Source organism: Merops nubicus, unplaced genomic scaffold (genome assembly GCF_000691845.1).
Source record: "Merops nubicus isolate BGI_N331 unplaced genomic scaffold, ASM69184v1 scaffold13485, whole genome shotgun sequence".
NCBI lineage: Eukaryota > Metazoa > Chordata > Aves > Coraciiformes > Meropidae > Merops > Merops nubicus.
Window position 1 is genome coordinate 46,682 of NW_008612154.1, and position 26,505 is coordinate 73,186.

The 26,505-nt window shown below is 42.2% G+C and overlaps 1 protein-coding gene across 1 annotated transcript; it reads right to left on the reverse strand.

Annotated features, from left to right (window-relative positions):
* Positions 1-15,876: 15,876 nt before the first annotated feature.
* Positions 15,877-25,942, reverse strand: HAS2 (hyaluronan synthase 2). The gene is made up of 3 exons (XM_008941466.1): positions 25,314-25,942; positions 20,787-20,888; positions 15,877-17,403 (listed from the first exon to the last, which is right to left on the reverse strand). Exons 1-3 carry the CDS (start codon positions 25,938-25,940, stop codon positions 16,474-16,476), a joined length of 1,659 nt encoding a protein of 552 aa, XP_008939714.1. The 5' UTR covers positions 25,941-25,942; the 3' UTR covers positions 15,877-16,473.
* Positions 25,943-26,505: the final 563 nt, after the last annotated feature.

Consider the following 26,505-nt stretch of genomic DNA (forward strand, 5'->3'; position numbering starts at 1 on the left):
CAGCCCTAAATCACACATTGTGAGTTGTCTTTTGAATGTGTTACTGTGTTGTGCATGTGCAAATTTGCAGATGGATAGCATGTGAGTGGATTTAGCATATAGAGCTTCAGAAATAATTTAACATTTCAACTTTTCCTTATGCAGTTTGACTTTTTTATTCCCCAAGACAAAAAAAAAAGAAAAAAAAAAGTTAATTTAGAAATAACAGAGACGTTGTTTATTTTCAGCACTTTCCATTTTTGCAAAATTTTCACTGACTGTGCCTGGTAAAGAAGAATAATAATTTCAGGAACTTATATTTCCTTAAAGTAGAAAGTGGAGGAAATGTGCATGGGAAGGATGGCACAAAAGGGAGTTAAAGGAGCACAAACCAATGACCCATGGAGACTCGACGTTGATGTTACACATCAAACTGATCGCAATGTTCATTTAGAAATTGGGAAAATTTGGAAATGTTTCCAGATTTCACAGTTGGCTTCTGTTTTGTCACGAGACCAGCTGAGCCCTCACACTGAAACATTTTTGGACTTTCAGATTTCACCTCAAACCCTCCAGCCTGTGGTTGTCTCTAAGCAAAACAGAAACATTCATTAAGCACCAAGTGTCCCAGTTCCAGCCTAGGATATACACTGAAGCTTCCGCTTGAAGTGTTGGTTCCCACAGTAGGACGGAGCCCTTTGGGGAGGTGTCGGTTGTCAGTAGTCAGTTGTCAGGATAATTCATTGCCTCAAGGGGAAATCTGAGTTGAGAAGCAACCGTATTCTCCAGTTCAGAGGAGGTCAGCCACATCAAAGCGGAGATGTGCAGTGGCCCCTGAGCAGGGAGGAGTGGCCAGTGCTCTTGAAGTTGCCAGCTTTCCTTTTTCTGTAGGGGTGAGGGAGTGGCGGGGGATGTGTTTGAAGATCTGGGGAAAAATCTGGGATCATTCAAGCTGGAGTTGAGGAACAAAAGAGAAAGGATTTGGCTCAGTGAGGCTTGATGGTTAGATTTTGCTCAAATGGGTTGGAAATCAGAGGGGAAAGGGACAGTGGGGCATTGCTGTTTCACTTTGCTCTTGCACTGATACAGTGCAGTTCATTTCCACTTCTCTTGTATGGTGCAGTAGATAAAGAGTAGATCCATCTTGCTGAGAGCTGAAGGCTGTTCCAGGGGTCTATGCCTTGTCCCTCCGGACTGTGTGGGTTTACTAGGAACATATGTCTTTCTTACATTTAGGCAGTTTGGGAGTTAAAACAACTTACTGATTTTTTTTTCTTTTGTTTTTAAAATCTAAGCGAAAGTTTGCCAGGTGTGTGAGTACTAGTAAGATTTACTAAAGCATCTGTGGTGAGAGAGGGAGTGGACAGGTCTGGAGCTGTCTGGGGAAAGAACATAGTGATGAGAGAGAGTGGGGATCACTGTGATAAATGAGATAGGGCCTGATCAGAAAAAAAATGAAACTTGTAGAGTTTAGTTAATTTCAAATTTTAAAAGCAGTTGATGTTCAGATCTTTATTAATTTACAGCTAGAAAAGTGATATCTATTCTTTCTCTTACATTAAAAGATATACAAAGTCTATACAATAAAATACACGTATATGTATTTATATATTTTTAAACTAACCAACAGTTTTCGTCTTCTACTTACCTATTTTAAGTCGTCTATCACTAAGGAGGGAGTTACCTGAGAATGTTTCACTGCTACTGAGTGAGTAAACAACAGAAGATGGCCCTGTGTTTGGGAGACTGGTTTGGCAAGGCAAAGTACAGATGGAATTGGAAAGGATATTAAAAAAGGGAGGGAGAATACAGTTCAGAGCATTAAAACTGATTTTGCATTTGATTTACATGGCGATTATGATTCAGCTCAAGCTATGTTGTTGTATGGTCTTTGGAATACATTTGTCAGCCAATTACGTCTGCAGCCAGATTTACAAGTGCAGCTGTAACATTGAATGGACTGTAAATATAACTCGCTTTACTGCATAATACTGATTCTGCTGCACAGATGAGTGCAGCCCATTGAGAGGTGAACACTCTGCCTGGGTCATGTCACTGGAAAAGACTGCTGGACACTCCTGCTTGTATTCCTCTGCTGGAGTTTCCTAGGACTCCTCATCTCTTCCTTTCCTCACTTTTGCCATGCCCTTTGGGTGCTCCCAAGTCAAGACGAAGCGAGTTCAGCTGGGACAGGCAACTTAAGATGAGTTTGCCTGTCTCTCTCATGGCTAAAATGTGTCCAGGACACAACTGGTCTGTAAGCAGGTGACACAAGAAGGGTACATGTGCAGCACTCCAGGGTTTTGATCTGGAACGTACTGTAAAAAGGACATAGCGTGATGACATTTATCAGCACTGGGCATCTAGTTAACAGCCCTTTGAAATGAACAGGGCAAATAACAGCTCAAGCCTATTGTTTTAAGTGAAGTTGAAACAAATATATAAACCTGTCCCACTTACTCTGTGTCTTTGCTTCAAGATACTGAGAGCTGGGAGGATTTTACTGAAATCTGATTATCTAACTGAAAAGTTAATCATGTGTCATGTCGTGCCCCCTCCCCCAATAATTGCAGTTGACAAACGTAGCACTGTCCAACTGTGAAACACTGTTGCTCATTTTGCCAGCTGTGAAAATGTAGACAGGATACCACAGAATGTTAAATTGCATAAGGAAACTAGGTGGTATGTTACTCCTCCCTAAGTTCCTATGTCTAAAACTCATCTGTGGCTATCCTTGCTGAATGGCAGCAGGGGGAACTCCAACTGCCATAAGAGCAAAACTGATCAACAATGTCTTCCCAGTAGGTTGAAAGCAAAAAGAGCTAATCGCATATTATGGATATGCTATGCAAGTCAGGATTTCTGGCTGTACCTGTTGTTGCTGTTAGTCTATGGGACTGTTGTTCCCACAAATTTCACATGTATTAAGCTTGATTAAAAACAACTTAAGGAGTATTTAATTCTCAAAGAATCCTTTCATTATGGAGAACACTGAGATGCTTGTTACTTTTACACTTAATGAAGTGCATAAAAGACAGTTGCTGAAATACATTACACTCTGGCATGAAGCTCACCTAACAGAATTTGTAGGGTTTTGTGAAAACTGGTCTCAACACCAAATCGAAAAAAGCACACCCTTTCTGCAAGTACCAATAGTATCTTGACTGAAAGGATAAGAGGACCAAGTAGGCAGCCTCTTATAGCCAAGTAGACAGAAAATGCCCCAGTAGAAATTCTGCATACCTTGGCAGTTCTGTCAACTGTCTGATCTCTTCCAAGAGAGAAGTGGAAGTTTCCACTCTGAGCTCAAATGTTGGTACAGGAAGGTAAAAGAGCAAACAAAGGAATGAATTGCTCATAGGAAACCACTCACTAGAAAATAGTAAATAACAGAAATATTACAGAGCAGTACATTCTACACATATCAACAAGAAAGACTGCAGCAGCAGAATAATTAGCACTTCAAAGGGTTTTTATTTAAACACGTAATATAAATAATAATAATAATAAGTCTTTCTTCAGGCAAACTACCCATTGAATTTAGGCCTGCAGATGACTTCAGTGTCTCCTCTGCTAGTAGGTGTATGGGATTAATACCTCACAAGTCTAAACCCATATCTATGTAACAATGGGCCAGAAACTTGTAGTAGTTTTATGTGTAGCTACACTGGGAAAAGCCTCCTTCTGAATGTGATGCTAGTCAATTTGAGACTGGATTTTATGAAGTGTGTGGGCGGTGGTATGTGTCAGTTAGGTAATTCCCATTATCCTAGTGTCCCTGCTGACTTAGAACATAAACATCTTGAATTCATTGAGTCCCATGTTGGACTAGGAACGAAAATGAAGGAAATCATCTCTTCTAGCTTACAGATAGAACTGCCTCAATGTTTAAAAACAGCATAGACTCAGATTCTTGTTGCTGCACAATACATTCAGACAGAGGACACCAAATGCTCTGAAGTGTGCCAAATCATGCCGTAGCAACTACCTGCTTTCAACTCTGCTAACTCAAGCAGCTGGAATAAAATAGTCTTGTCAGGGAGAAGAGGTGAAATTAAAGGTCTGATTGCCACAGTAAATGTAGAGGGAAAGGCTGGGGTGTGTGAACAGATGCAGAAAGTCTCAAAATCATAATTCACCTGCATCTTTCTGGACATGGTTGTGGTGCTTGCATTTGCCTGAATGTGGAGGGTGGCTCTGGACTATTGCTCGGGAACTAGTTAAAGTTCAGAGAAGGAGCACGGGGTATGGTTCATAGGAATGGAGGTACCCCAGCTCATGTGCCTTCTGTTGCCTCCTACTCAAAGTCTACAGTCTGGCACAAAATGAAAGGTTGTGCTGAAAAAGGTACGTATGAAAGTCAGCACAGCCTTGAGTGTTCATTGAGCTAACTCAAAACCTTCTGTGGACCCGTAGGGACACTCAGGGACACAGCAGGCTCAAGCAGATTGGAGACTGGCAAAGAAATAACACCATAAAAAGGAAGACAGGAGAAAAGAAAGGAAGATAGAAAATAGTGAGTGATAAAATTAGCTAACATGTCTTTACTGAGAATAAATTCTGTCTAACTATTCAACAGCCTGCTTTTCTGTGAGAACAGAAGAGGAGGAAGGAGAAGACATGCTATTTCTAATTGTGATGAGAATTTCAAGACATTTCACAGGACAATGTCTTGAACAAAGATAAAGGAAGGGGTCAGGTGAACCATTCTAAAGTGTATCGTTGGTAAAAATATATAGAGTACTTTTATACAACAGCTAGTTGAAAAAAGAAGTGGAATTTCAAAGGGAGTGTCTCAGTGGGACACAAAGTCTGTCTGGAATCCATTTTATGTTTGTGGCATTTGGGAACCAGTAAAACGGTGGTTGAAATTTTATGCTAACCCTAGGATATGGTAAACTCTAGGCCATGGTAATGGTATTTGAGTTTGAATCCAAATTGGCCATGATTTAGCATGTGTGATGCTTGTCAACTTTGAAACATTTCACCCAGTTTTGTAAAATGTTCCTAAAATCTTAGAATTTCTTTGGAGGAAATCTGATTTCACACTGAGCATTTATACGCACAGAGTCTGTATTTACGGAGTTGCCAAAAATCTTCAGATCTTTAAGTGCAAAACAACTTCTGAAGATTCTTATTCTTACCCAAAGTATGTTAAATAGGAATGCATTTCACAGGGCTTCAGAGTCTCTTATATGGAGAGTTTCTTAGGTTTCTGCTAAATACTGAAGCATGATTAAAGGTGAATTTAAGAAGAAATGAAACAGTGAAATTATAGCCATTAGAGATAAAAAAAACCAAACCAAACCAAACCAAAACCAACAACAACTCTTAAGTGCTCTTCAACCTGTAGTTAGCTCATGGCTAGAAGTTACAATAAAAACTGCAGAAGTTACAAGCTCATCTCTGCCTTCTGGTCATGTCTTCAACTTATGTCCTCTGACCAGAACTGATTTTTGAAGGCTTTCAGAGTCGTGGGTTGGAGGCTACTTTTCTAGACTATTCTGCTCCTGTGTAAGTACAATGTGAGACTGCTCCTTCTCGCATTTTAGTGTTTGTAAGTTCCTGGTTTTAATGAGTCATGGCTTGTCTGCATTTTACTGTTTGTATGAACATAATAATATAAGACAATCCATGGGGGAGGCCTCTTCTACTCTTGGATAGACTTACTGTGGCGTAAGAATGGCTTTTTTGGCTTTGATTCCAAATAACATAGGCTTAAAAGAAAAAAAAAAAAACAAACCAAAAAACAAAACAGGTGTGCTTGAGTAAAATCCCAGGAGTTTCATTGATCTAATTGATTAAAATAAACGACTTAGCATATACTAAATAAAATGACATGTGTAGACAAGGCTTTAAAATATGCAACCCCTCCCTTTCAGAGGTTTGGCAGCAGCAGCAAGGGATGATGCCAGCTGGATTACAATCTACATGTATCAGGGCAAAGACAGACAGTGTCTTCCTGATGCAGCTGTAACTCTTGAAGCTGTAACTCTCCCTGGCTGTTGGCTGTTATTGTCTCCAGAACCAGGGTCATATAAAGGGACTGAGAGTGCTCTTCATCTGAATATCACTATTCAAATATTTTATCTGAAGTTGCTATTTATAAACATGGCTTGCATTAACCTGGCTGATCTGGTGCTGAAGCATAAAAACTCCTGTGGCTGCAGGTGGGAGCATCTTTCATGCCCCATCTATTCCTAAATTGTTCTGAAGTATCTGGCATCTAAAGACAGTCTGGATGCTAGTCTTCTAGAACACAAACTTTAGCAGTTTACTGCATATGAACAAGTAAAGGCAGCTGTGCTATGATACAGTCCTATAGCACAGTATGTTTGGCAGTTTAAATGGACTCAGGAATGATCCATTTTCTGCTTTGCTCAGACAAATATGTGTCCCTGCATCCTGATGACTTGTCCTGCCTGTGGAAAGAGGACAAATCAAGATAAAATAATTTAATATGCATTACACTTCAGACAATTGCTAGATCTTTTTTCAAACTTCTGCTTATGCTAATGGATTCAATGAAGATGACCCAAAAGGAAGTTTTTTCCAATTATTTTAGATGTAGAAGTACTTGACTAAGGTATTGAGACATCAGTTTACCATCGCTAGAAACGTGGCCTTGTCTGCCTTGGGAAACATCTGTTTGTTGTTATGCAGCTGAGTTTGCAGCCATTCAGAGCAGAGAAATACCAGCTCCATTCAAACTTCGGGGGCAATTCAATTAAAATGAGTGTTAACTACTGGAATTTATGGAGTGCTTCCTGCCTAATCTTATGGAACATAATGTGCAATTGCTATGGGTGGTTAAGATTTTAGTTTTATACCTGCCTGGGTGTGCTGATTTAAAGAGAAAAATAACAAATTAGATTTGAGGAAGTGGCTGGAAAACAAAAGGATGCAAGTGTCCTGTGCTGAGTTTCATGGGGCTTTGCTTATTAGCAGAGAGTGTATCATCCAAAAATCAATATATAAATTGAAAAACAAATATAATAAGTTTTTAGTTTTGTTTTGACACTGGGTTGATCAGAAAACTGCATACAGCGCTTAGGAAGCTGAAGTCAGCGCCAGATATATTTCCAAATTACTCTGCTACTGTTTAGGTGTTTAAAAAAACCAACCAGCCAAAAGATATGGAGCAATCAATTGTGTGTGTAGAATAAGCTCTCGCAGACCAGCACTCTTCCCAACGTTTACCAATGTGCTGCAGCAATGCATTACTGAAGAGTGCACTTCTGCTGACAGATTCTTTCCACCACAATTACAGAAAGAATAATGGCTGAGAAACAGCACTCATATGTCCCCATTAATTTCGCAATCTGTCTAATCCGTGTACTTACAAAGCCCTCATCACATCTCAGATATTATAGTGATAACAGGACAGATTAGACAGACTTCAAAGAAAGAAATATGAACATTGATTCCCAGCCATGATTAACTTGGCCAGAACCTCACACTCCTATAATTTGATGAAGAACATAAGGAGCAATCGAATCAGTGACAAATTAAGAGAGAGGCCAAACTGGCAGCTGTGGGCAACACGTGCTACCCAACAGGTATACATACAAGTGTGAGATCTTTCATGCTGCCTGGGGAGCACACTCTGCCTGGGGCATGCAGGTGATTCATTCACCATGGAAACACTTTAATCACACTTGCAAGAAATGCTGCTATCCAATTGATTGCACTGGGCATTTTAATCCTGGCACTGAGTTAAGCCAAATGACCACCACTTAAGTAATTGCTAGACTTAAAGACTAATAGTTATACAAATTATAATTAATGGATCTGGCAGCTGCCTTTCGGGCATGCTTTCATGTTGCAGTATGTGTAAAGCAGCTGATCTGTCAGCAAGAGGAGTAAACTGCTTCCCATGGGCCGAGAGGCAAGAGCATGCCCTGCAGCAATTGCACCCGGCATAAGGCACTGTAGGTTCCTACTCTTTTTCCCGTCTGCTGTGCCAATGTCTCTACGCAAAGCAGGCACAACCACGCACATCTGACTGCAAAGGGATGTGCCGTGCAGTCAGCCAGCATATTTAAAGCTTATTTATGCTTCTTTTAGCAATGAAAACTCTTCTTCTTCCTCTGCTGCTGCCAGGACCAGATGTCTCGGTTGCACACTCCTCTCCCGTGCTTCCTGGCCAATAGGGGCTTGCTGCGCGCACAGCCAGTTCTGTCCTCCCGCTTGGGTACACCCTATAATCAGCCTATGCATCTCTCAGGCACTGGAGCTGCCTCACAGGGGCAGGTGCGGTCGTTCAGCTGAGAACAGCCTGCTCCTTGTTCAGCTGAGAACAGCCTGGGGAAAACGGGTGCTGGCTGCGTGAGGCAGGGCTTTGGGCTCTGGCTTGTGCAAAGTCCTGTGTGGGGCAGAGATGGTGGTTGTCCAGAGGCACACCTACAACTATTCCAGTTTAATTTGCTTTATAGTAGATGGTAAGTGCTCAGTATCGTCTTGCAGTGCCTGCAGGAGGCCAGCTTCTTGCAGTGCGTTTGTAATCCTGTGAGCACATCTTGGTCAGAATTTTAGTATGCAAGAGGTAAACCGTATTAAAGTCCTACCTGAAGAACCAGGGGGATTGCTAAATCAAAGCAGAATTGCTTTTATTCTGAAAACACATTCTTAATAGAGGCTTCCCACAGTTTAAATAACCAGCTTTAAGTCTTGGCAATTCACTTCAGCTCTTCTGGATCTTTGTACCTAGAAGGCAGTCCGAATCAGTTTAAGGTACATATACATTTAAAAGCTTCTTAGAGCAGCCTAGGGCAAGAGTTTACACTGCCTTAGTCATTTTACATTAGCTGTCCCTGTTTCCTCTCTCAGTCTGTGGCAAATGCAATGTAACTAATGATTCTGATGCCGCAGGCTAAACTACCTCACACTTACTGCAGAGCAGAGATTTGCCCAGAGCAGTCCTTCTGGACTGTCTGAAGTGCTGCAAATTCACATCGTGGCTTATCTTAAGGTAAATCATGCAAGACTGAACTAAAGCCTATCTGGCATAGATCGACATAAAAGTGTCATGTTTCTCTGCCAGTTTGATTAAACCAATTTATTATCACAACTTAAATACAGCTTTCTTCTTTGTTCAGGTCAGTAAATGGGAGTTCCAGTTTTACAATTATGGGCACAATTTCCAAAGAAACATAAATCAAAATTAACCAAATAAAATAACACAATACAATAAGTAAAAGCACAAAGATTTTTACTGCATTGGATAAACTTTCTTGTGTAGACAAGGTTTTCACAGTGCATATGTTTTTACATTAATGTAAACACAACTTGTATCTGTTTAGCTTTTATCTTTGAGAGAGATTTTAATGGATAAAAGTGTCCAAAGAGAACTCCACAGGGAATCAAATGTATCAGTTTTAAAAATCAACTGCAATTCAATTGCAACCTCATACCTGGTTTACCTTAAAATTCTGGGACATATCCATGACAAGAGCTACATGTATAACCCTTTTAGGTGTTTTTTTTTTTTTTTTTTGTGAATTTTCTCTTGGCTGGAGTCAAGCACCACAAAATTTGCACCTGATCATTTAACCTCCTTACATGACATGCACAGACAGATGGCACTTTCCCCATCTACTCCTATCTCCAGGAAAAGTTGCCAACAAGTCTTGTTGATGGTCATTTTAAAAAAGGGAAGATCAAGCATACATAGAGCTGTTTATAAAAACTACAAGGAAAAAAAAATATCTCTCTGCAGCATGGCTGCAGCATGCAGGTTCAACATGTGAAATTGTCCTATCCTCCAGGATTCTGTCTTGCTAAGAGAAATGGACTATTACAGTCCTAGGAGCTAGGAAGGAAAAGATACAGATAGAGATATAGAAAGATGGAGATGGAGGTTCATGTATGTGAAGTCATGTATGGTGGGGAACTGAGTAAAGAAGTGCCATGCGAAAGAGGTTGAATTGATGGCTAGAAGAAATTGCACAAGAGTAGCTAGAACCCTTGCAAGGACTCTTGTTCAAACACCAGGGTGTTAGTTCACTGCTGCCAAACTGCGGGGTGTATGCATGGGGTGCAAGGCTCACCCTCTGGAGTAAGCTGGTGTTCCTTGGCTGGAGACAGCTGGGATAGGATTTGTCTGACCAAGCGTGAGCATCCACAGAAGTCAACATATAGGAAAGGCTGTGCTTATCTTGTGTGTCTTCTCTCAGGCTGTTTTCACTTCCTAGCTGTTCCTGCTTTGAGCAGCAGGTTGGACTAGTTGATCTCCTGAGGTGCTCCAACCTGAATTACACTATGACCTAATGACCTGAGGTTATCATAGAGCCTTTTTCCATAGTCAGCAGAGAAACAGCCACTTGTAGGGAAGGAAGTCTGTTGCTTTACAGTATAAGCATTAAATAGCCATTCCGTGTACGGAAAAATGATGCTTTTTTATCTCTGTTATCAAGCAGTTCACTTTTCTTGGAGGAGCCCTCTCCTATGGTCTTCACAGTCTTTCTCTTTTGACACTGAGGAATCTTCTAACATGTCATAGTGCTGTCATGGTTATCCAGGTTTCATAGGTGGGGCAGAAACAAGGCCAGCACCAACTCATGTTGGCCAGGTGCCATGCATTTTTTGGTGGAAGGCAAGAAAGAATGAGATCAGATAGGAGTCACAAGTGATCTGCAGCATCAACTCACTGGATGGCTTCTGAATAAACTACAGTCATTAAAAGGAATCAGTATGGAAAACTTAAGAGCATTTTTGGAAAGCTGATAAAAGCCACAATCTTGTAATTAATTTACAACAAGTTGTCCATTTAATCTATTTTTAGCAACATTCAGCTCAGTTCTTCATGGCCACAGTGTTTCACGTGTCCCCAAAGTGCTGTAGGGTCAAGGCAGAGTTAAAGGTGATGATTATGACTTCCACCCTAAAAAAATGTAAAATAAAAAATTATATGGGCAGAGGAACTTGGAGAATCTGATTTCCTGTAGTTCACTTGCTAGCTGTACTCTTCTGTATGCTCTTTGTATGGTTTCTCTAATCTCTAATAATGTGACTGATAGTGTTAAATTCCAGATATTACCTTCTTGGGTAGTATAAAGCAGCACTGATCATGGGCAAGCTCTTCATGTTTTCTGTTCTCACGGAACCTTGTAAGAAGCAGTTGTGAAACTGTCTTAACAGTTTCATTTCTATAGGGTGTGTCAAACCTGGAGCAAATCAACGTGGATCGCTACCAGGAGAAAGGCAGCCCAGCAAGTTGTAAATGCAACGGATCCTAGACCCTGAGCACTGTGACTACAGTAGTTTTTGATGTCTGGGTGGTGTTGGTTCTTGTTTCCTGGATATGACCAAAGGATTTAGATAACTTGTGGAGTTTCTTAATTGAAAGAAAAAAAAAAAAAAAAAAAAAAGAAAGAAAGAAAGAAAGAAAGAAAGAAAGAAAGAAAGAAAGAAAGAAAGAAAGAAAGAAAGAAAGAAAGAAAGAAAGAAAGAAAGAAAGAAAGAAAGAAAGAAAGAAAGAAAGAAAGAAAGAAAGAAAGAAAGAAAGAAAGAAAGAAAGAAAGAAAGAAAGAAAGAAAGAAAGAAAGAAAGAAAGAAAGAAAGAAAGAAAGAGAGAAAGAAAGAAAGAAAGAAAGGAAGGAAGAAAGAAAGAGAAAGAAAAGAAAGAGAAATTTGGTTTGTTTTTTCAAGAGCTACAGACACTAATGACATCTATTGATTTCTTTGCAGTAAGAGCCCACATGCATGGTGTTCAGGAAGGGGTGAGCTGATCTTCACTGTTCTCCTCAGTGAGGTATTGATAGCTTATATTTAACCTAGCAAAAAAGGGAGAAACAGCCAGGGACTCTTCTCAGACTAGCTGATGACAGAGACCACTCTTAAGTGTTAGGATCTCTCAAACTGGGCTCATTCTTGCTCCATGCATCTCTCCTACATGTGACCAGCATTGTCTGAGGCACCACTATCTGGGCTATGGCAAAGGCATGCTATGGACCATGCTTGTACTTGAACAATACAGAACATGGCTGTGTACCAAAGCTCAGACATGTGGCCTGGGGCTCTCATTTATTTAGTGTAAATGTAACTGCAATACCTTTTTTCCTCTATGCAGTCACGGGAACTTATAGAAGTTTCAGGATTATTCTAGGAGAAAATTCAAGTTGGTTTGGTTTTGTTTGTTTGTTTGTTTTAGAGACAGAATACTTTATTATATAAAACATAAAATATCAGAACTGGAAGAAGCAGCAACAATTTTGGGCATCCATCCATCCATCCAATATGAAACTGAAGCAGCAAACTTGGGTCAGGTGAAAGGTGGGAAAAAAAATTGCACTATATTTAAGTTAATTGTGTTAACTCCAGAGAAAAGTGCAATTTCCAGCAAAGGTCAGTAATACTAAGCCTCATCAATAGCTTTCAGTATATTTCATCTCCTCTTCAACCATCTTATCTCTTGCTAAGAATAAAATTCAGACCAAATTTTTGACAGATTCACAACAGCTTGTGCATCAGGACATGTTTGGCAGTATGTGTCTGACAGGATTGTTTTCCACCTCCTAGAAAGTTCTGCTAAATATTCATGCATTTCCCATTGAAAGAAACCTGATTCTTGGCCAAGCTGAAGCTTGTTAACAGACAGAACAGGAGGGCTCCTTCCTCCCTGCTGCACTTCCGATTCCTGCAGGTTTTCCTACACACCTGGCCTCTGCAAACAGATGGTCTTAAACTCAAATTGCTTTCCTCTGGAAATGGATTCTAACCTGGGATATTTGCCATCCACTGCAGTATTTTTAAGATTTTTATAAAAAAAAAAGTAATTATGGAGAATTTGTACTTTGTGGGAGTACACTATTCAACACTGAGTGTCTATCAGAGCTGATTTGAAAAATATGGTTTTAAAGAGTTCAAAACAAAGCATGATTTTTTATTTTTATGTATTTTCTTCTTTTGACAAAGATCTCCTAATTATACTTGCTATTAATGAAACAGAGGTAATGTTATTAAAGAATTGTCTAAGAACACTTTTATTAAGAACTGCTTTATAGTCTCACTTTCTTATGAAACCTTTTTTTCACACAGCCATAAACACATTGAGGAGAGTGACACAGAGTCACAGGTAGGGTTCTGATTTTTTGGGTACTCAACCCCAGCTGCTGATGAGCTATTTGCGCCTAAGGTCAGGATGGATGTGTGGGGAACAGAGGTGGGAGTGAGCTTCCACGTGGGTGGGAGCTGTCATTAGGAAGCAGATTGTCAGCACCCGCTTCAGAAAGGATGACAGGAGAATTTGTGTTGGAAGGGGCCTTGGAGGTCTGTAGCCCCACCTCCTGCTTAATGCAGAAGCATATCTGAGGTCAGAACAGGCATCTCAGGACTTCGTCTAGTCTGGTCTTGAAACCCTCGCAGGATGAAGGCTTCACTGTCTCTCCTTGCAACCTGCTCCAATGCCTGACTGTCCTCATGGGGAAGAAGTCCCTGTTTACACCCAGGCCAATCCTCTCCCCATTCAACTTAAACTTGGAGTCTTTCATCTTCCCACCAAGCATGACTGTGAAAAGACTGGCTCCATCTTCTTGATGACCCATAGGTGTTGGAGGTGGCCTTAAGTGTCCCCCTGCCAAAGCCATCCCTTCTCCAACCCAACCAGCGCAGCTCTCTCAGCGCTTCGCTCCAGCCCAAACCATCATGCTGGCCCTGTGCTTAACTTGCCCCAGTTTATCAAAGAATTCCTTTGGGAATTGGAACTCAATTTGTTTGGAAATGGGGAACTCAAAACTGGGCACAGTATCTAGACATGGGGTAACAAGCTCTGAGTGCTGAGAAGTTGTTTCCAAAGTACTTGACCTGTGACAAGCCTGTCATGGTCTGAGAGATGCATGAGACATTACTTTGTCCCTTGTCCACTCTGTCCCTCTGCCCGTGACTGCTGCCCTTAACCCTCAGCAAAAACAAATACAAACACGTGCTCCAGCTGTGCCAAGGCAAAGTGGGCTTGAACAATGGCAGTAGCAAGGAGCAGGAGAAGGCCACATACACATTCTGCTTTCCCAGCTATGGGGGGTATATCTTCCAGTGGACAGGAAGGCTGGAAATTATCAGCTATCATGTAAAGTACTTTGGCCATAAACTTCAAAGTACTTCCCAAAGGGAGGTTGGATTGCTACTCCTGTTTTACAGTTCTGGAAGCTGAGGAAAAAGGGGAGAAGGGATTTTGACCAAATTCACCTAGCAGTTGCTGGCAGAGCCTCTGAGGGCTACCTGCACACTGTGCTGCCTCTCAGAGCAGGGACCAGTCCTTGCCTCCTCCAGGCTCACACTCCCTAGGTACTCTGTTATGGGATGGCAAATTCCTGCTTGGAAAACAGGCAGGTGACACAACAACAGCCTTCAAATCATGCAGATTTATGGCTTCAGAGCAGAAGTGCTGGTCAGAAATACCATGAATTAGTCATAGTCTTATCAAAAATATTTTATTTATGAAAGTAACAATGATACTATACAACCTATATTGGAAGCACATTGAATAATTGCTAGAATAAATACGGACAATTAATTCAATCTTTTTATAGAATGAGAGGATTTATTTGACATTTGAATGTTAACCCAAGCTTTAACTTACATCATAAATAGTTAAAAGGCAGTCAAGGATTATTTTTTTTTTCATTTTTACTGTTTCTTTTGTGTTTTTTAATACTGTTCTATTTTGTAATCAACATGAATCAACCCTCCAATCATTAACATAATATTAGCATGACTTTCAAGCAATCATGTACCTCAAGATGATCAGACAAATAAGGTAGTGTGTGTGCAGTTCATTCTACAGCAGAATCTATTCATGTCTGCATAAAAGAAAAAGAAGCCGAAAATGCTTCTAGTTTCTTTAAGCATCATATGCTGATTTCTGCTTTACCACAGTGCTTTTAATATCAGAATCTACAAAGGACATGTATTTGTATGCAGCTGACTTTCTGTTGCTCTTTGTAAAGTATATTAGGGCTCAATGCCACATTCCTTTGGCTGGTGAAGGATTGTAGAATTTAGTCCAGAATATTATTTCTCAAAACCATGGTCCAAAATAAATGTCAAAGACCGATTACTAGGCACCAAGGTAGTGATGGATTTGCTAAGGCTTGGTGTTTTCTGATAAAAAATTGGCTTCTTTTCTGGTAGATGTGCTTCAGTCAAACACAAATGATTAGGCTCAGTAGTGGGGTCTGTATTACACTAGATGTCAGAGAAAGTGATGTTTGTATTTTCTGTAAACTGTATGAGGGGCACTGCAAAAGATTTTTAGAAAGACACCCACCTTTTGAAACTGTTAGGAAGTTTCCCTTCTGTGTTTTTGGTTTCTTGTTTGTTTGGTTGGTTTTTTGTTTGTTTTTTTTTTTTAACTCAAAAATCGTAACTGTCTGCTTGATACTAGCAGATTATGAATTACAACCATCAGTGAAGTCAATATTAGTTTTAGGAATCCGATATTTCTCCAGATCAGCAGTTTTTGACTCCTGAAGTCCTATATAAAATTGGTGGGTGCTTTCCTGTAGCAATGGCTTTTCCAGTGTCATGGAGGGCTGCCTTGCCTTACGGCCATTGTGCCTGCCAGGGATATTGTGCTCTCAGCAGAGAAGCAAATTTCCCTTTTACAATGTTATCCAAAACAAAACCCCAAATTGCACATAACTACCCCTTTGGCCTTTTTTATGAACAAATATATTAAAAAAATGAAAATGTTTGGCCTTTCCTAATAAGTGTCTTCAAAGAGCACATTTAAATGCTTTTTCACAGAAATAACCATTTATCAGTTGCAAAAATGCAGAGACGTTTTATTTTACTGTTATGAACAATATCATTTATGTGGGGGGAGGAAATATGAAATTTTTTTCCAAATGTACTTAAAAATGCTAAAGAACAAAATGTTGAGAGGCAGCTTTTTTTGGCAGATAGTAAAATAAAAAATATGTGATTTTTTAAAAAGTTGGCTTAAAAATACACACACACAAATAATACAATAATATAAAAATACAGCTCAGCCAACGGCCTCTTGAAATTTACCTTTGGCATTACATTTGGCAGCCTAACACAAAAGACCCTTCCTATAAACAGAACTATAAAAAAAAAGATGAATTCATAAATTAGGTTGCAAGGGGTTATAAGATCCTTTTCTCAATTCTCCAAACTCCATTCCTTCCTGTCCACACACATAAGCATGACCAGTGAGGTATATAGAACATAACACTGTCAGGCATATGCACAATAAAAAAGTGCATAAACATAGAAGTTCTCCCATTTTCTTGCGAACAGGTAGAAACTGTGTGGTTTGCAACTTCCCCCCCTTAGGAAAAAAAAAAATTGTTTTTTGGTTTTTTTTTTTTTTCTTTTTCTTACTTTGGCAGGATGAAAATGAACCCAGAGGAATATAAATGTCTTATTCCCAGCAGCAATGATCCATTTCCCTTGGCAACGTTCGTCTGATGCCACAGACACTACAAGGTCGTTGGGTTGCTTTACAACTCTGGGTAACTTCCCATGGAAACATCATACATCTAGCACCATGTCATAGTGTTGCTCTTTCTTCCGCCTGCCACATTTGGTGATAAGAACCAAGTACAAAGTCAAAAGCATAACCCAGTAACATGCATAGAGTATTGTGCCAATGATGAGAACTGTCTGTTTTGACTCAGAAAATGGCTTTTTTGATTCCTTGTAGATAGTGAAAATTACGCCACCCAGGAGGATTGTAAACCAAATGGAGACTGGAATGAGTCCTATAAAATTAACTACAATGGTTTTTCTTCCTGATGTGCCCCACCCTGCTTTGTTTATGGTGGCAATTGCAAACATCTTTGCTGGCAGTAAACTTGACATGTACAACACTGAGTACAGTGACATGAAAATCATGACAATGTTGCCCCTAAGGAAGCTGGCAAAGGAAGACTTTATCAGTCCCACTAACTGAACTGTCAACAAGAAGAGGAGGATGTTCCAGATTTTTCCCCTGTAGAAGAGCTGAATGACGGTGGCGATAAGGAAGAAAGGAAAGAATCCAGTGATGACAGCTTCATAGGTCATCCACAAATGATGCTTGTGGAACCACATTGCGTTGTAAAGCCACTCTCTAAAGTAGGATTTACTCCAGCGGGTCTGCTGATTCAGCCACCTGAGATACTCTATCGGTGTTTCAGTAAGGCACTTGGATCTAGCTGTGTATTTTGTTGCATAGCCCAGACTTAGCACTCTGTTTGTTAGATGCCTGTCGTCTCCAAAGCTGCACTGGGAGCCCATAAATTCTTGATTGTACCAATCTTCCACAAATTCATGGAGTAAAGAGTTTCTGTACATTCCCAGAGGTCCGCTGATGCACTGTACACAGCCAAAGTACGACTGGCAGGCTCTTTCTATGTTGAATGCCATCCAGTATCTCACGCTGCTCAGAAAGGAGATCCAGGAATCGTATTTGTTCAAGATCTGCAAAAGGAAAAAAAAAGGTGTTCATTTTAGATGAGCTCTTGAGTCAGAATATATACACAGTGGATAAATGAGAAATTTGCAGAGGCTAGAGCACCATTAGCCAAAATACAGGGGAAATCTCATTCCTGTGTCAAACTCATGGCAAATCCAGGAGTTACCTATGCAGCACAGGACATTGACAGGAAGAGTGAGATGAGGCCTTCAAAAGTCTATTCCACTAAAATGCTCTCTTTTTCCTTGCAATTCTCCACTCCTGTCCTACTCTCCAATAAGAAACTTATTTTCTGGTGTGTTCTTCCTTTCCCTTTACCTCCAGTTAAGTCTACCTTGTGGACTCAGCCTCTCATGAAAGGAGGTGGTGGAGGCCCAGACATGGTTGCCTGCTTCTCTGTCTCCTGCCTCTCCCCATCTTCGGGACTCACAAGACTTCTTCCAGCCCCCTTAGAGCTAGGCCAGAGCTTGAGAAAGGCTGAGCACATGGTCTTTGGCCTACTTTTTTGGTATCATAAGGCTGGCTTGAGCTAGGGGTTTGACCCTGGGTTATGTCCCCATATCTGACATTAAGTCCTCTAAGGAACAACCTGTTCTGATTTGTCTCTGCAATACCGGCCCTGTTATGTTGCCTGAAGGTCTGGGGGTTTAACCCCAGCCCTGAATGAAGGTTGGCATATGAATGGTGTCCACAGCTAGGCAAGAAAGACCCTCCTGACTGGTTTTTACACAGGGTCTGGGCAGCCTTGGGTGGGAACTGATGAGGAGATCATCACCAGGTGCCCCGACCTGAAATGCTAGGGTTTGAACCCCAAGCCCCGAATTAAGGTTGACATATGAGTGATTCCCACAGCCCTTCATAAAGAGGGGGTGAGTTTGCCTTATAGCTTCCCCCCAGGGTGCAGCCGGCCCTGCAGGGAGGGACAGAAGGGAAATGAGCCCCAGGGGTCCCGCACGGCGCTGACAAAGGTCAGGTGTCTGCTTGGGGATAAAAGCTGGGACCACTGGCAGGGAGTCAGGAGTGTCTGTCTGTGGAGTGCACTCCACAGAGATTCCTGGCTCAGGGAAGACCTCCTGACTCTCCCTGGAGCTGGGCCCCAGTCTGTTTAGACCTTTGTGAACGCGGGCGGATCGGGTGAGAGTCGCCATGTGGGCACCTTTCTCTTATGTATTTAACTGGCTGGTCTGGCTGTTTCCCATGCCTGCTATGGGAAACCTTGGCTCACTGTTTGTACCACCTGTTGTGGGCAGAGTCACATCTTTTGTGGGATTGTTGGGGGTGGTGTTGTTTATGTACCAGCTATTTGACTTGTTTGTACTCCCAGTGACCATTCACGTCACTATGTTTCTGTTTACAATACAGTCTGTGTATTGGTTTCTCTTTCCGCTGGCTGTATCATTCTTTTTGGGCCTGGCCATTGGCAAAACACCACCTTACACGTTAACTTGGAAGTGGGGCAAGAAGCCACCTCTATAAGACCTGACTGCTTGCAGTGGGGTTGGGTGGCTTGTCTATGTAGTGCATGTGTGGGGGTTCTGGTTATTGAAAGGGCTCCCTGACTCTTCATAGGAAATAAAGTTTCCAGGATGGCAGAAGAAGATCATGAATCTGTCTCTGGAAAAATTCTATGTAATTGGACTGGTTGCCTGGGTCCTTCTATCTCCCATGGCTTTATTCCATGACCAGCTTGCTTCCTTCTTTGCATCCTATGCTGTGAGTGAGTGTGTTAATTTATTCCTCTCTCCAGTTGTCTGGCACCTCAGATTGTTTGTGTGTGATTTAAGACCCGAGAGAGGAATCTGGTTGTTGGTTTGCCTCTAATAATATCTTCCTATATTGGCCAGGTGGTCAGCAGAAGAGTTGCCCCAATGCATCTTTCTTGTGATACTCCAGTAGAGTCAGTCTTACTTTGGCCTGCATACAGATCTCATTCTTTCTCTTTTGTATGCCTAAAAGCTGACTTCAAGCTCGGGCCTACACTTAAAATACAACATTGACATAGTCTAGGAGACTGAACACTGGAGGTATGAGCATGTGCAGCTGCCATGTCTTTCCATCCAGGGTCTCCGTACACATCTTGTGCTGGGGAATGTGGCAAGGAAGTGTGTAGCAGGGAGGCTGTGCCAGCTCTGCACTGATATCTTCTCAATGTGGGGATTTTCAGGGGAATCTGTAGCCTGCTACAACTAGAAAGCATTTCCCTGCAACTAGAAAAATATAGTCTTCTGCCCTGATGGTCCTAATTTCTGTCAGGTTTAAAGGCCAGGAGCCAATCTTCTCTCTGTTTCAATTTAAGTGCAGAACCTTTTAGAAGCACTCGGGTTCAGGGGTAGGCTTAAACCTGGCTCAGATGTATTTGTTGTATGCTTGAAAGTGAGCCGGGGGGCGGGGGGAGAAGCCCAGAGCCTTCATTCTGTTGCTTTCTTCCCAGAGGTCCTTCCCACCTATCTCTGCAGATGCTTATGAACCTCCACTGTCACAGCTTAACTTGTACAATCTCTCCAACCACACTTGCACGTGCCTGGCACCTTATATATATTGGATGAGAATTGACACCTTGTTTGTGGTCAGTCCTGAGCTGCAAAGATATTCAGGCTTCTGTGGGAATCTTAATTTCTGGAGCTAAGATCCACATGCCTGAAATAATTCTGACCACCAGGGTGTTCATTAGTAAGTGCTTGCTCAGGTAGAAGGCCCTTCCTCCTCCACGTCACGTAAAAACCCAACTGAGCGTGAGGGACTGATCCTAAGGCAAGTTGAAATATTCATATGCATTTTGCTTTATAAATTGAAGCAGAAACAACTGTGTCAAAAGCAATGAACAGCCTTTTGCTGTAGCTGTCAGCCGAACTCAGCAATGCTGGAAATACTAATAGAAGTGGGGCTGGGCTGATGTGGGGACTTTCCATTGTCCTGCCTGACAGAGATGCAGAGGAAATCCAGCAATACACAGAGTGCACAGTGCACTGCATTTCAAAAAAGGCTTTTATTTCTAACAGTCTTGGCTGCCAGTAGTAACATAATTGAAGTGTTTGGACTGCTGGAGATTTGGCTCTGGAATTTGCTCCCCTATACCTTTTCTTTGGTACCCCGAGCAAGCGTTTATACCCAGAGATTCAAAGATGTCACAACAGACCTGATGCCAGTGCCCCACTTTTCACATCTATGGAGCAGAATAATATTTGTTTGCTCTCTAAGGGTCTTTAAACCATATACTGCTCACATCCAAGAATAAGAGTTTTCATTCAGCAGACAGAAAGGTTAAGGTACTGTAAGAGCCTCTATAATGGTATCACAGCGTATTCAATGCTATTCCAAGCAGGGAAATCTGTTGCAATGCTAATAGTTGCTGTAACCCCTCTATTCACCTGAAAATTATCATACTCACCTGCACATCACCTCCAACTCCTCCAACCATTGGATCTTCTTCTAAAACCTTTACCATCTCCACTGATGAGGCTGGATCAAGCATTGTATCTGAATCACAGACCTACAAGTACCAAACAAGAACAAAAATGGGTTAAGGTGTAGACCAGAGAAGAAATTAAAAATAACATGAGTGATTGTAGTGATTCTAAATGCATATCCTCTTGAATACAATTAAGTCTCACTTTGGAGTCTGCGTTAATGCTTCTGTTAAAGGCCATTTACATCAGGCAGCAAAGGAGTGATGCTGAATGAAACACAGTGCTTGTTAGGCCTGTGCCTGTCAATGATTCTGGCACACTGGTCTGGCTTCTTGGAATAAGATATGCTCTCTGAGATGGGACTCTGCAGAGCAATACAACATGGGTGTGTGGAGATTCTTGCTGAGCCCTGACATAGGGCTTCCCTGTGTCGGCTGCATGGTTAGAGCACCCTAGTCAAACATCTCCCACTTTCATATGAGGGAATAAGCAAGGAGTTAAATTCCAGACACTCGTTATTTAAAAAAAATAAGGGAAAGCTAGGAGTCTGGAAAGAAACTTAATAGTTGTCTCACTCGCAGAAGGCCTTAGCAATTCATCTAAGATAAGTATTTTGGATTCCAGAACAAGCTAATTTTTTAATTTTAGATGTGTGGTGTGTTATTAGTAGCGCAGGGATTTGACATTTGATATACAGAAATTATTTGCTATTTTCCTCTGGCATCCTAATAAAAAATATGTAAGGCCAGAAGAAGTGAGTCCTGAAGTGCAGTGCTCCCCCAAGGCTAGGGCAGAAATAGATGACACAGACAAGGCTTTTCAGCCACACAAACACTCCCAGTCAACTAAACACTGTGTACACTAGGAACTGGCTTTCCCCTGGAGAGTAGGAGGAGGGCTCAGACAGGCTGGCTGGCCTGTGAGGCCGCTGGCATAGCTTTCGTTTGCTCAGAGAAGGACCCAGGCTGCAGGCTGTTTAAAAGGTGCGGGTGTCTCCTTGCTGCAGCTGCTGCTGTGGAAAGCAGTGCCCCCCTCGTCTGCAAGCTCCTTTCGCAGACACCCACAAATGAAAAGAGGCTGTCCCAGAAACACTCTGACCATCTCAGCCCTGCCCTACAAATTCTCATATTGCTTCTTATTTATTCCCACGGCCTACTCCTGTGGTTTCAGAGGGAAAAAGTCAGTAGCTCTGCATGAATGTACTAAATCAGATTCTAATGAGGCTTCATACTGGGTATCCTAATTTGGGCATCCTTTCATCCAACCTTTCAATTCAACCTAAGTCTTCTCACTCGAAGGGAGCAGAAACCTTCATGTCTGGTCTGTGAAGGGGCAGGAGAGTGGTATGGACCTTTGCTACAGACCAGACTCAAGCAGAAATGTTACCTGGGATAACTGGGCTGCACAGCTTGGGATGCAGCTGAGTGTCAACATCCACCCCTTCATGGTCACTCAGTGGGGGATGAGAGGAGAAAGGTGATGAATGTTCTCATATTTCTTTCAGGAGAAAAGCAACAAACATCTTTAGTTCCAACTAACTTGATGCATCCAGCTCTTCTCCTCAAAGGAATGATCCCCAGGATCACCTTCGTAACCCAGCCAAGGTGTGTCTCATCAATGGCAGCACTCAGTGATAGAAAGGGAACAAAACAATTCTGCTGAAGAAGGGGAAAGATGCCTCTATTTTCACCTGGGTCTTCCTGGGCAGACCTGTTGCTGAGTGTTTTGCATAGGGGACCTGTAGTTCTCTGAGTACGCAGGACTCGGGAAGCAATACTCATCTCTTTTCTTGTCATCATGAATGGTGGGTCTGGGACCAGCTCTCTCTCCCGCCCCTCTGTTTTCCCTTCAGCGCCTGTCACTTGATGTGGCTGAGCAGCTCCCACCCCATTAGATGCATTTAACTATAGCAGAAAGACCTGCCCATGAGGAACGTCACTAATACAAGACGAGCAATCCTAAAAACACTACTTACAAATTCCCAGCATGTGTCCTGGACATGCCAGCACAGTGTCTGGGCTCCTGGGGCAAACCTGACTAGCTCTCATTTTCCATCTGGGTGAGGATTTTGCAGGTGAAAAGAGGACATGCCCAGAGAAAAACAGACAGAAACCCAAATAAAACACACTGATGTCTGCCCAGCCAGGGGTGGCCCAGCACAGGCAAAGTGGCAATTTGCCATCTTTCCATGTAAGAGCTGAATGACCTAGAAATTACTGCCTTGGGTCACAGAGCTGCATGAAAGGGACACTCGACCTTAAGTAAGCTGTTTGGCTTTTATAACCAGTGGTGGTTTATCCAAGCTGCTCTGAGAAGTTCAGGCTGCGCTGGACTGTCCATGCAGGTACCTCCATCAAACCAAGATGAATTGCACCCTGGTTGCCCCTATCAGCTCTGCATGGATGATAACTGCCAGCTTATCTCCTCTACCTGATGGCTTGTACCTTCTAACCTCCTCAAGGATGGAAATAAGCCTTCACAGCAGTTTCAGGTATTTGATGAGACATCTCTAATGAGCAACAGCTCATTATCTGCATTGGTCTGACTGCTTATGATTGCCTGTTTGTAAACCCAAGGTGTCATCTAAGACCCATAAGGCCTTCAGTTTCAGGAGTAGGCAATGATTGCGCAGCCTTTAAATGTTGGGCTTGTTTAAGGTAATTTACCCAGGGTACCCCCAAAGAACCATTTGAAATATCCCAAATTCATTCATTCATTAAACAGAGTCACACTTTAGCTTCATTGCATCATGACTGTGTATAGCCAGGGCCATCAAGGTGCTGAATTTCTAATAGAGATGTGACTGTAGGTGTTGACTGTGGCATCAATCATTACTGCAGCCTTTGGTGGCTGCTTACAGCAGCATTACTGTCCCTGACACTTTCATTAGGACTTGAGCCAGGTCACAAGCCAGGTCAGGAATGTTAATTGATTGAAAGACCAGAAATATCTCTTCCTTCTTCTCAGTTTATGTTACGACTGTTGACATAGAAACAATATTTTCCAGGTTCCCTGAGTAAATGCAAGAGCTGGACTGAGGGAGGAAACTTGTAATGAATGCTTTCTCTCTGCCTTCTCTCTCTGCAATTTGATACTTCTGCGTGAAGTGATTGTAAAACCATGCTAATAAAGCAAAACAGCATTTTTATCCCATCCTAGTCCCTCACAGCACAGAACCCAAGTGCAGACAATAGACAGCTTAAGCCCATTGTTTTCAGAGAATAAATCAGTTTCAGTTTGGGAAGCGGTAGGAGATGGGTTTTAAATCTTACTCGCACAGCTCCAATAATAGAACAGTACCCAGCACTCTTCAGTTCCTGCCCCTCCTGTGTGTGGAGGACTCGCTGCTCTTTAGCCCAGCTACTGGCAGCCTCTCTGCGTCCCTTGGATACTGTGGATACTGTGCTTTGTGGAGCACACACCCACACCAGGCTGGGCACGGACCCCAGAAACACATATGGCTCAGCCATGCAGCTGCCCTGAGCCAGCAGGCAGCATCTCATGAGGAACTGCTGCTCCAGAGGAGACCGGTGGAGGCTCTGTGGTCAGGAGAAAGTGGGAAGGGCTGAGGACGGTTAGTTAGGAAGATCATTTCTTATTCAGTCGGGTTAGTCAAATGAGCCCTGCTGGCCTTGCCTGATAAAAATGGATCCTCAGTGTCCAGCCAGAGACCCTGATCTGCCCACCTTTCTCCACACACAACCTCTTCCCTTCCCACAGTCAGCAGAAGGGCTGTTTGCAGGGGTGAGGAGTGGTTCCATGTGTAAGGCAAAAACATAGAAAAGCTTTCACAGGATCCAAGGCAGCTGGAAAGAAATGTGTCTCTGCTGCTTTGGAAACAGGGAGAGAGGACCCAGCCTAAATCATTTTTAAGTCAATAGTGTCATAAGGGCTTTAAAGTCCAAGTCCTGGTGAGTGAGGTAATGCAGCTGTAAGTGATGAAGCAAAAGCTCCTTCAGGCTTCAGCTGAAGAAATCTTTCTTTCAAGGTTGCATATTGACCCTTTTATTGAATACACAGCACAGCCTTTGAAACCTTTAAAATATCCCCATCTTTTTTACAGATTCCACCACTGCTTCCCTAGAGATATTCCCTAGTGCCACCAAATACCTGTCTGTCTGTTTGCATCTGGGGCCACTAACAACCTCACCACATAAAACTTCGCCCAAGATCTTGACCTACAGGAGCAAAGATGGGGTCCTCAGGAGGCCACTGGCTTTGTTTGAAGCAAACCCGTTTGGATGAGGCCGCAGTACTGAAGGCTGGGAAAGGATTTCAGATATCTCCAGTAGCTGGTGCACGGATTTAACATATTCACAGATAGACTGACCATTTTAAAAGGTAGCAAAATATGCTTTTAACGGTCAGGCTGTTTCCAAACAGACTGAAAGGAGCACTGTGTTCATCAGGGACTAGGATGGCCTCTAACATGCTGCACAAAATATACAAAAGCTGCTTTCTTTCAAAGTGTGTTTGAATTGGCACTGACCTGGCACTCTAATACCTACCTGTACATAATCCACGCTTCTCCCCAGTGCTTTGAATGCTGTGTACATTACTTCTCTTTTTCCACCCCATTTCTGCATGATGCAAACACTTTTGTTGGACAGGACCAGCTGAGATACGTGTTGCATGCTCTCTCTGTGAGACTCCTCTGTCTCACCCGGACCTTTGTCATGGAAGTTATTACTCCAGATATAAGTGGCAGATTTGTCCCTACCCATGATTTCAGTAAAAATGTCCATCATGTAAACGTCATCTTCTGAGTTCCCATCAATGACCATAACAACTTTAATTCCAGGGTAGGTCAATCTTTTCACAGAAAGTAAACATTTTCTTAAGTAGTCAGGATCCTCTTGATAGGCAGCAATACAAAGGGCAACTGTTTTGTTCAGCTTGATTGGAGTCTCTAGTGACCGCTTCATCTTTCTGTGCTCTAGGAAGGCAAACAGGCTTTGGATGATGAGATGTGATGCCAGGATAGCACCATAGAGTCCAAAGGAGAAGTAGTAGTTGTCTGTTTGGATGAACTGGTAGCCCACAATGTAAGCAGCGGTGATTCCCAGCAGGAGGGACACCCCGAAGAGTGTGGTTCCAAGTATTCTCAGGATACATATAAACCTCTCACAATACATCTGCAAAGAAGCACAGAAACTATTAGCAGAGCCACTACTTACTGATGTAAGACCTTGTAATGGGTGCACGTGGCTGCAACACAGAGCTCAGCATCAACAGATACACCCTGTGCTGCTGGCTGTGTCACAAACTTACTGCATCATCCTGCTCAACTTAACATCTCTTTGCAGTACTTCCTCCATGTAAAGTAAGACTGAAATAAACTTAATGTACCAGGGATGTTTTCTACTATTTGTAATGTCCTCGCAGAAGGTACTGTCTGTGTCAGGGTCTTATTTTGGCAGCATAGGCATGTTAAATGAGTCATAGTACCCTGAGGAAGTTGGAGAAGGGGCTTTTGGGCCACCACTCACTTCATATGGTCACGGGCGAGCAGAACAGCTGAATGTCTGAGCAGACCCTCCTCCTCATCCATGTCATGACTGTATCCTGCTCTGAATTGCTTCTGTTGCTTAGTTATGTTTGCAAAACTATTGGAAAGACATTCCTAAAACAGATGTCTGAATGTATTTATAATTTTTAAACAGATGTCTGACTATATTTATAATTTATATTTATATAATC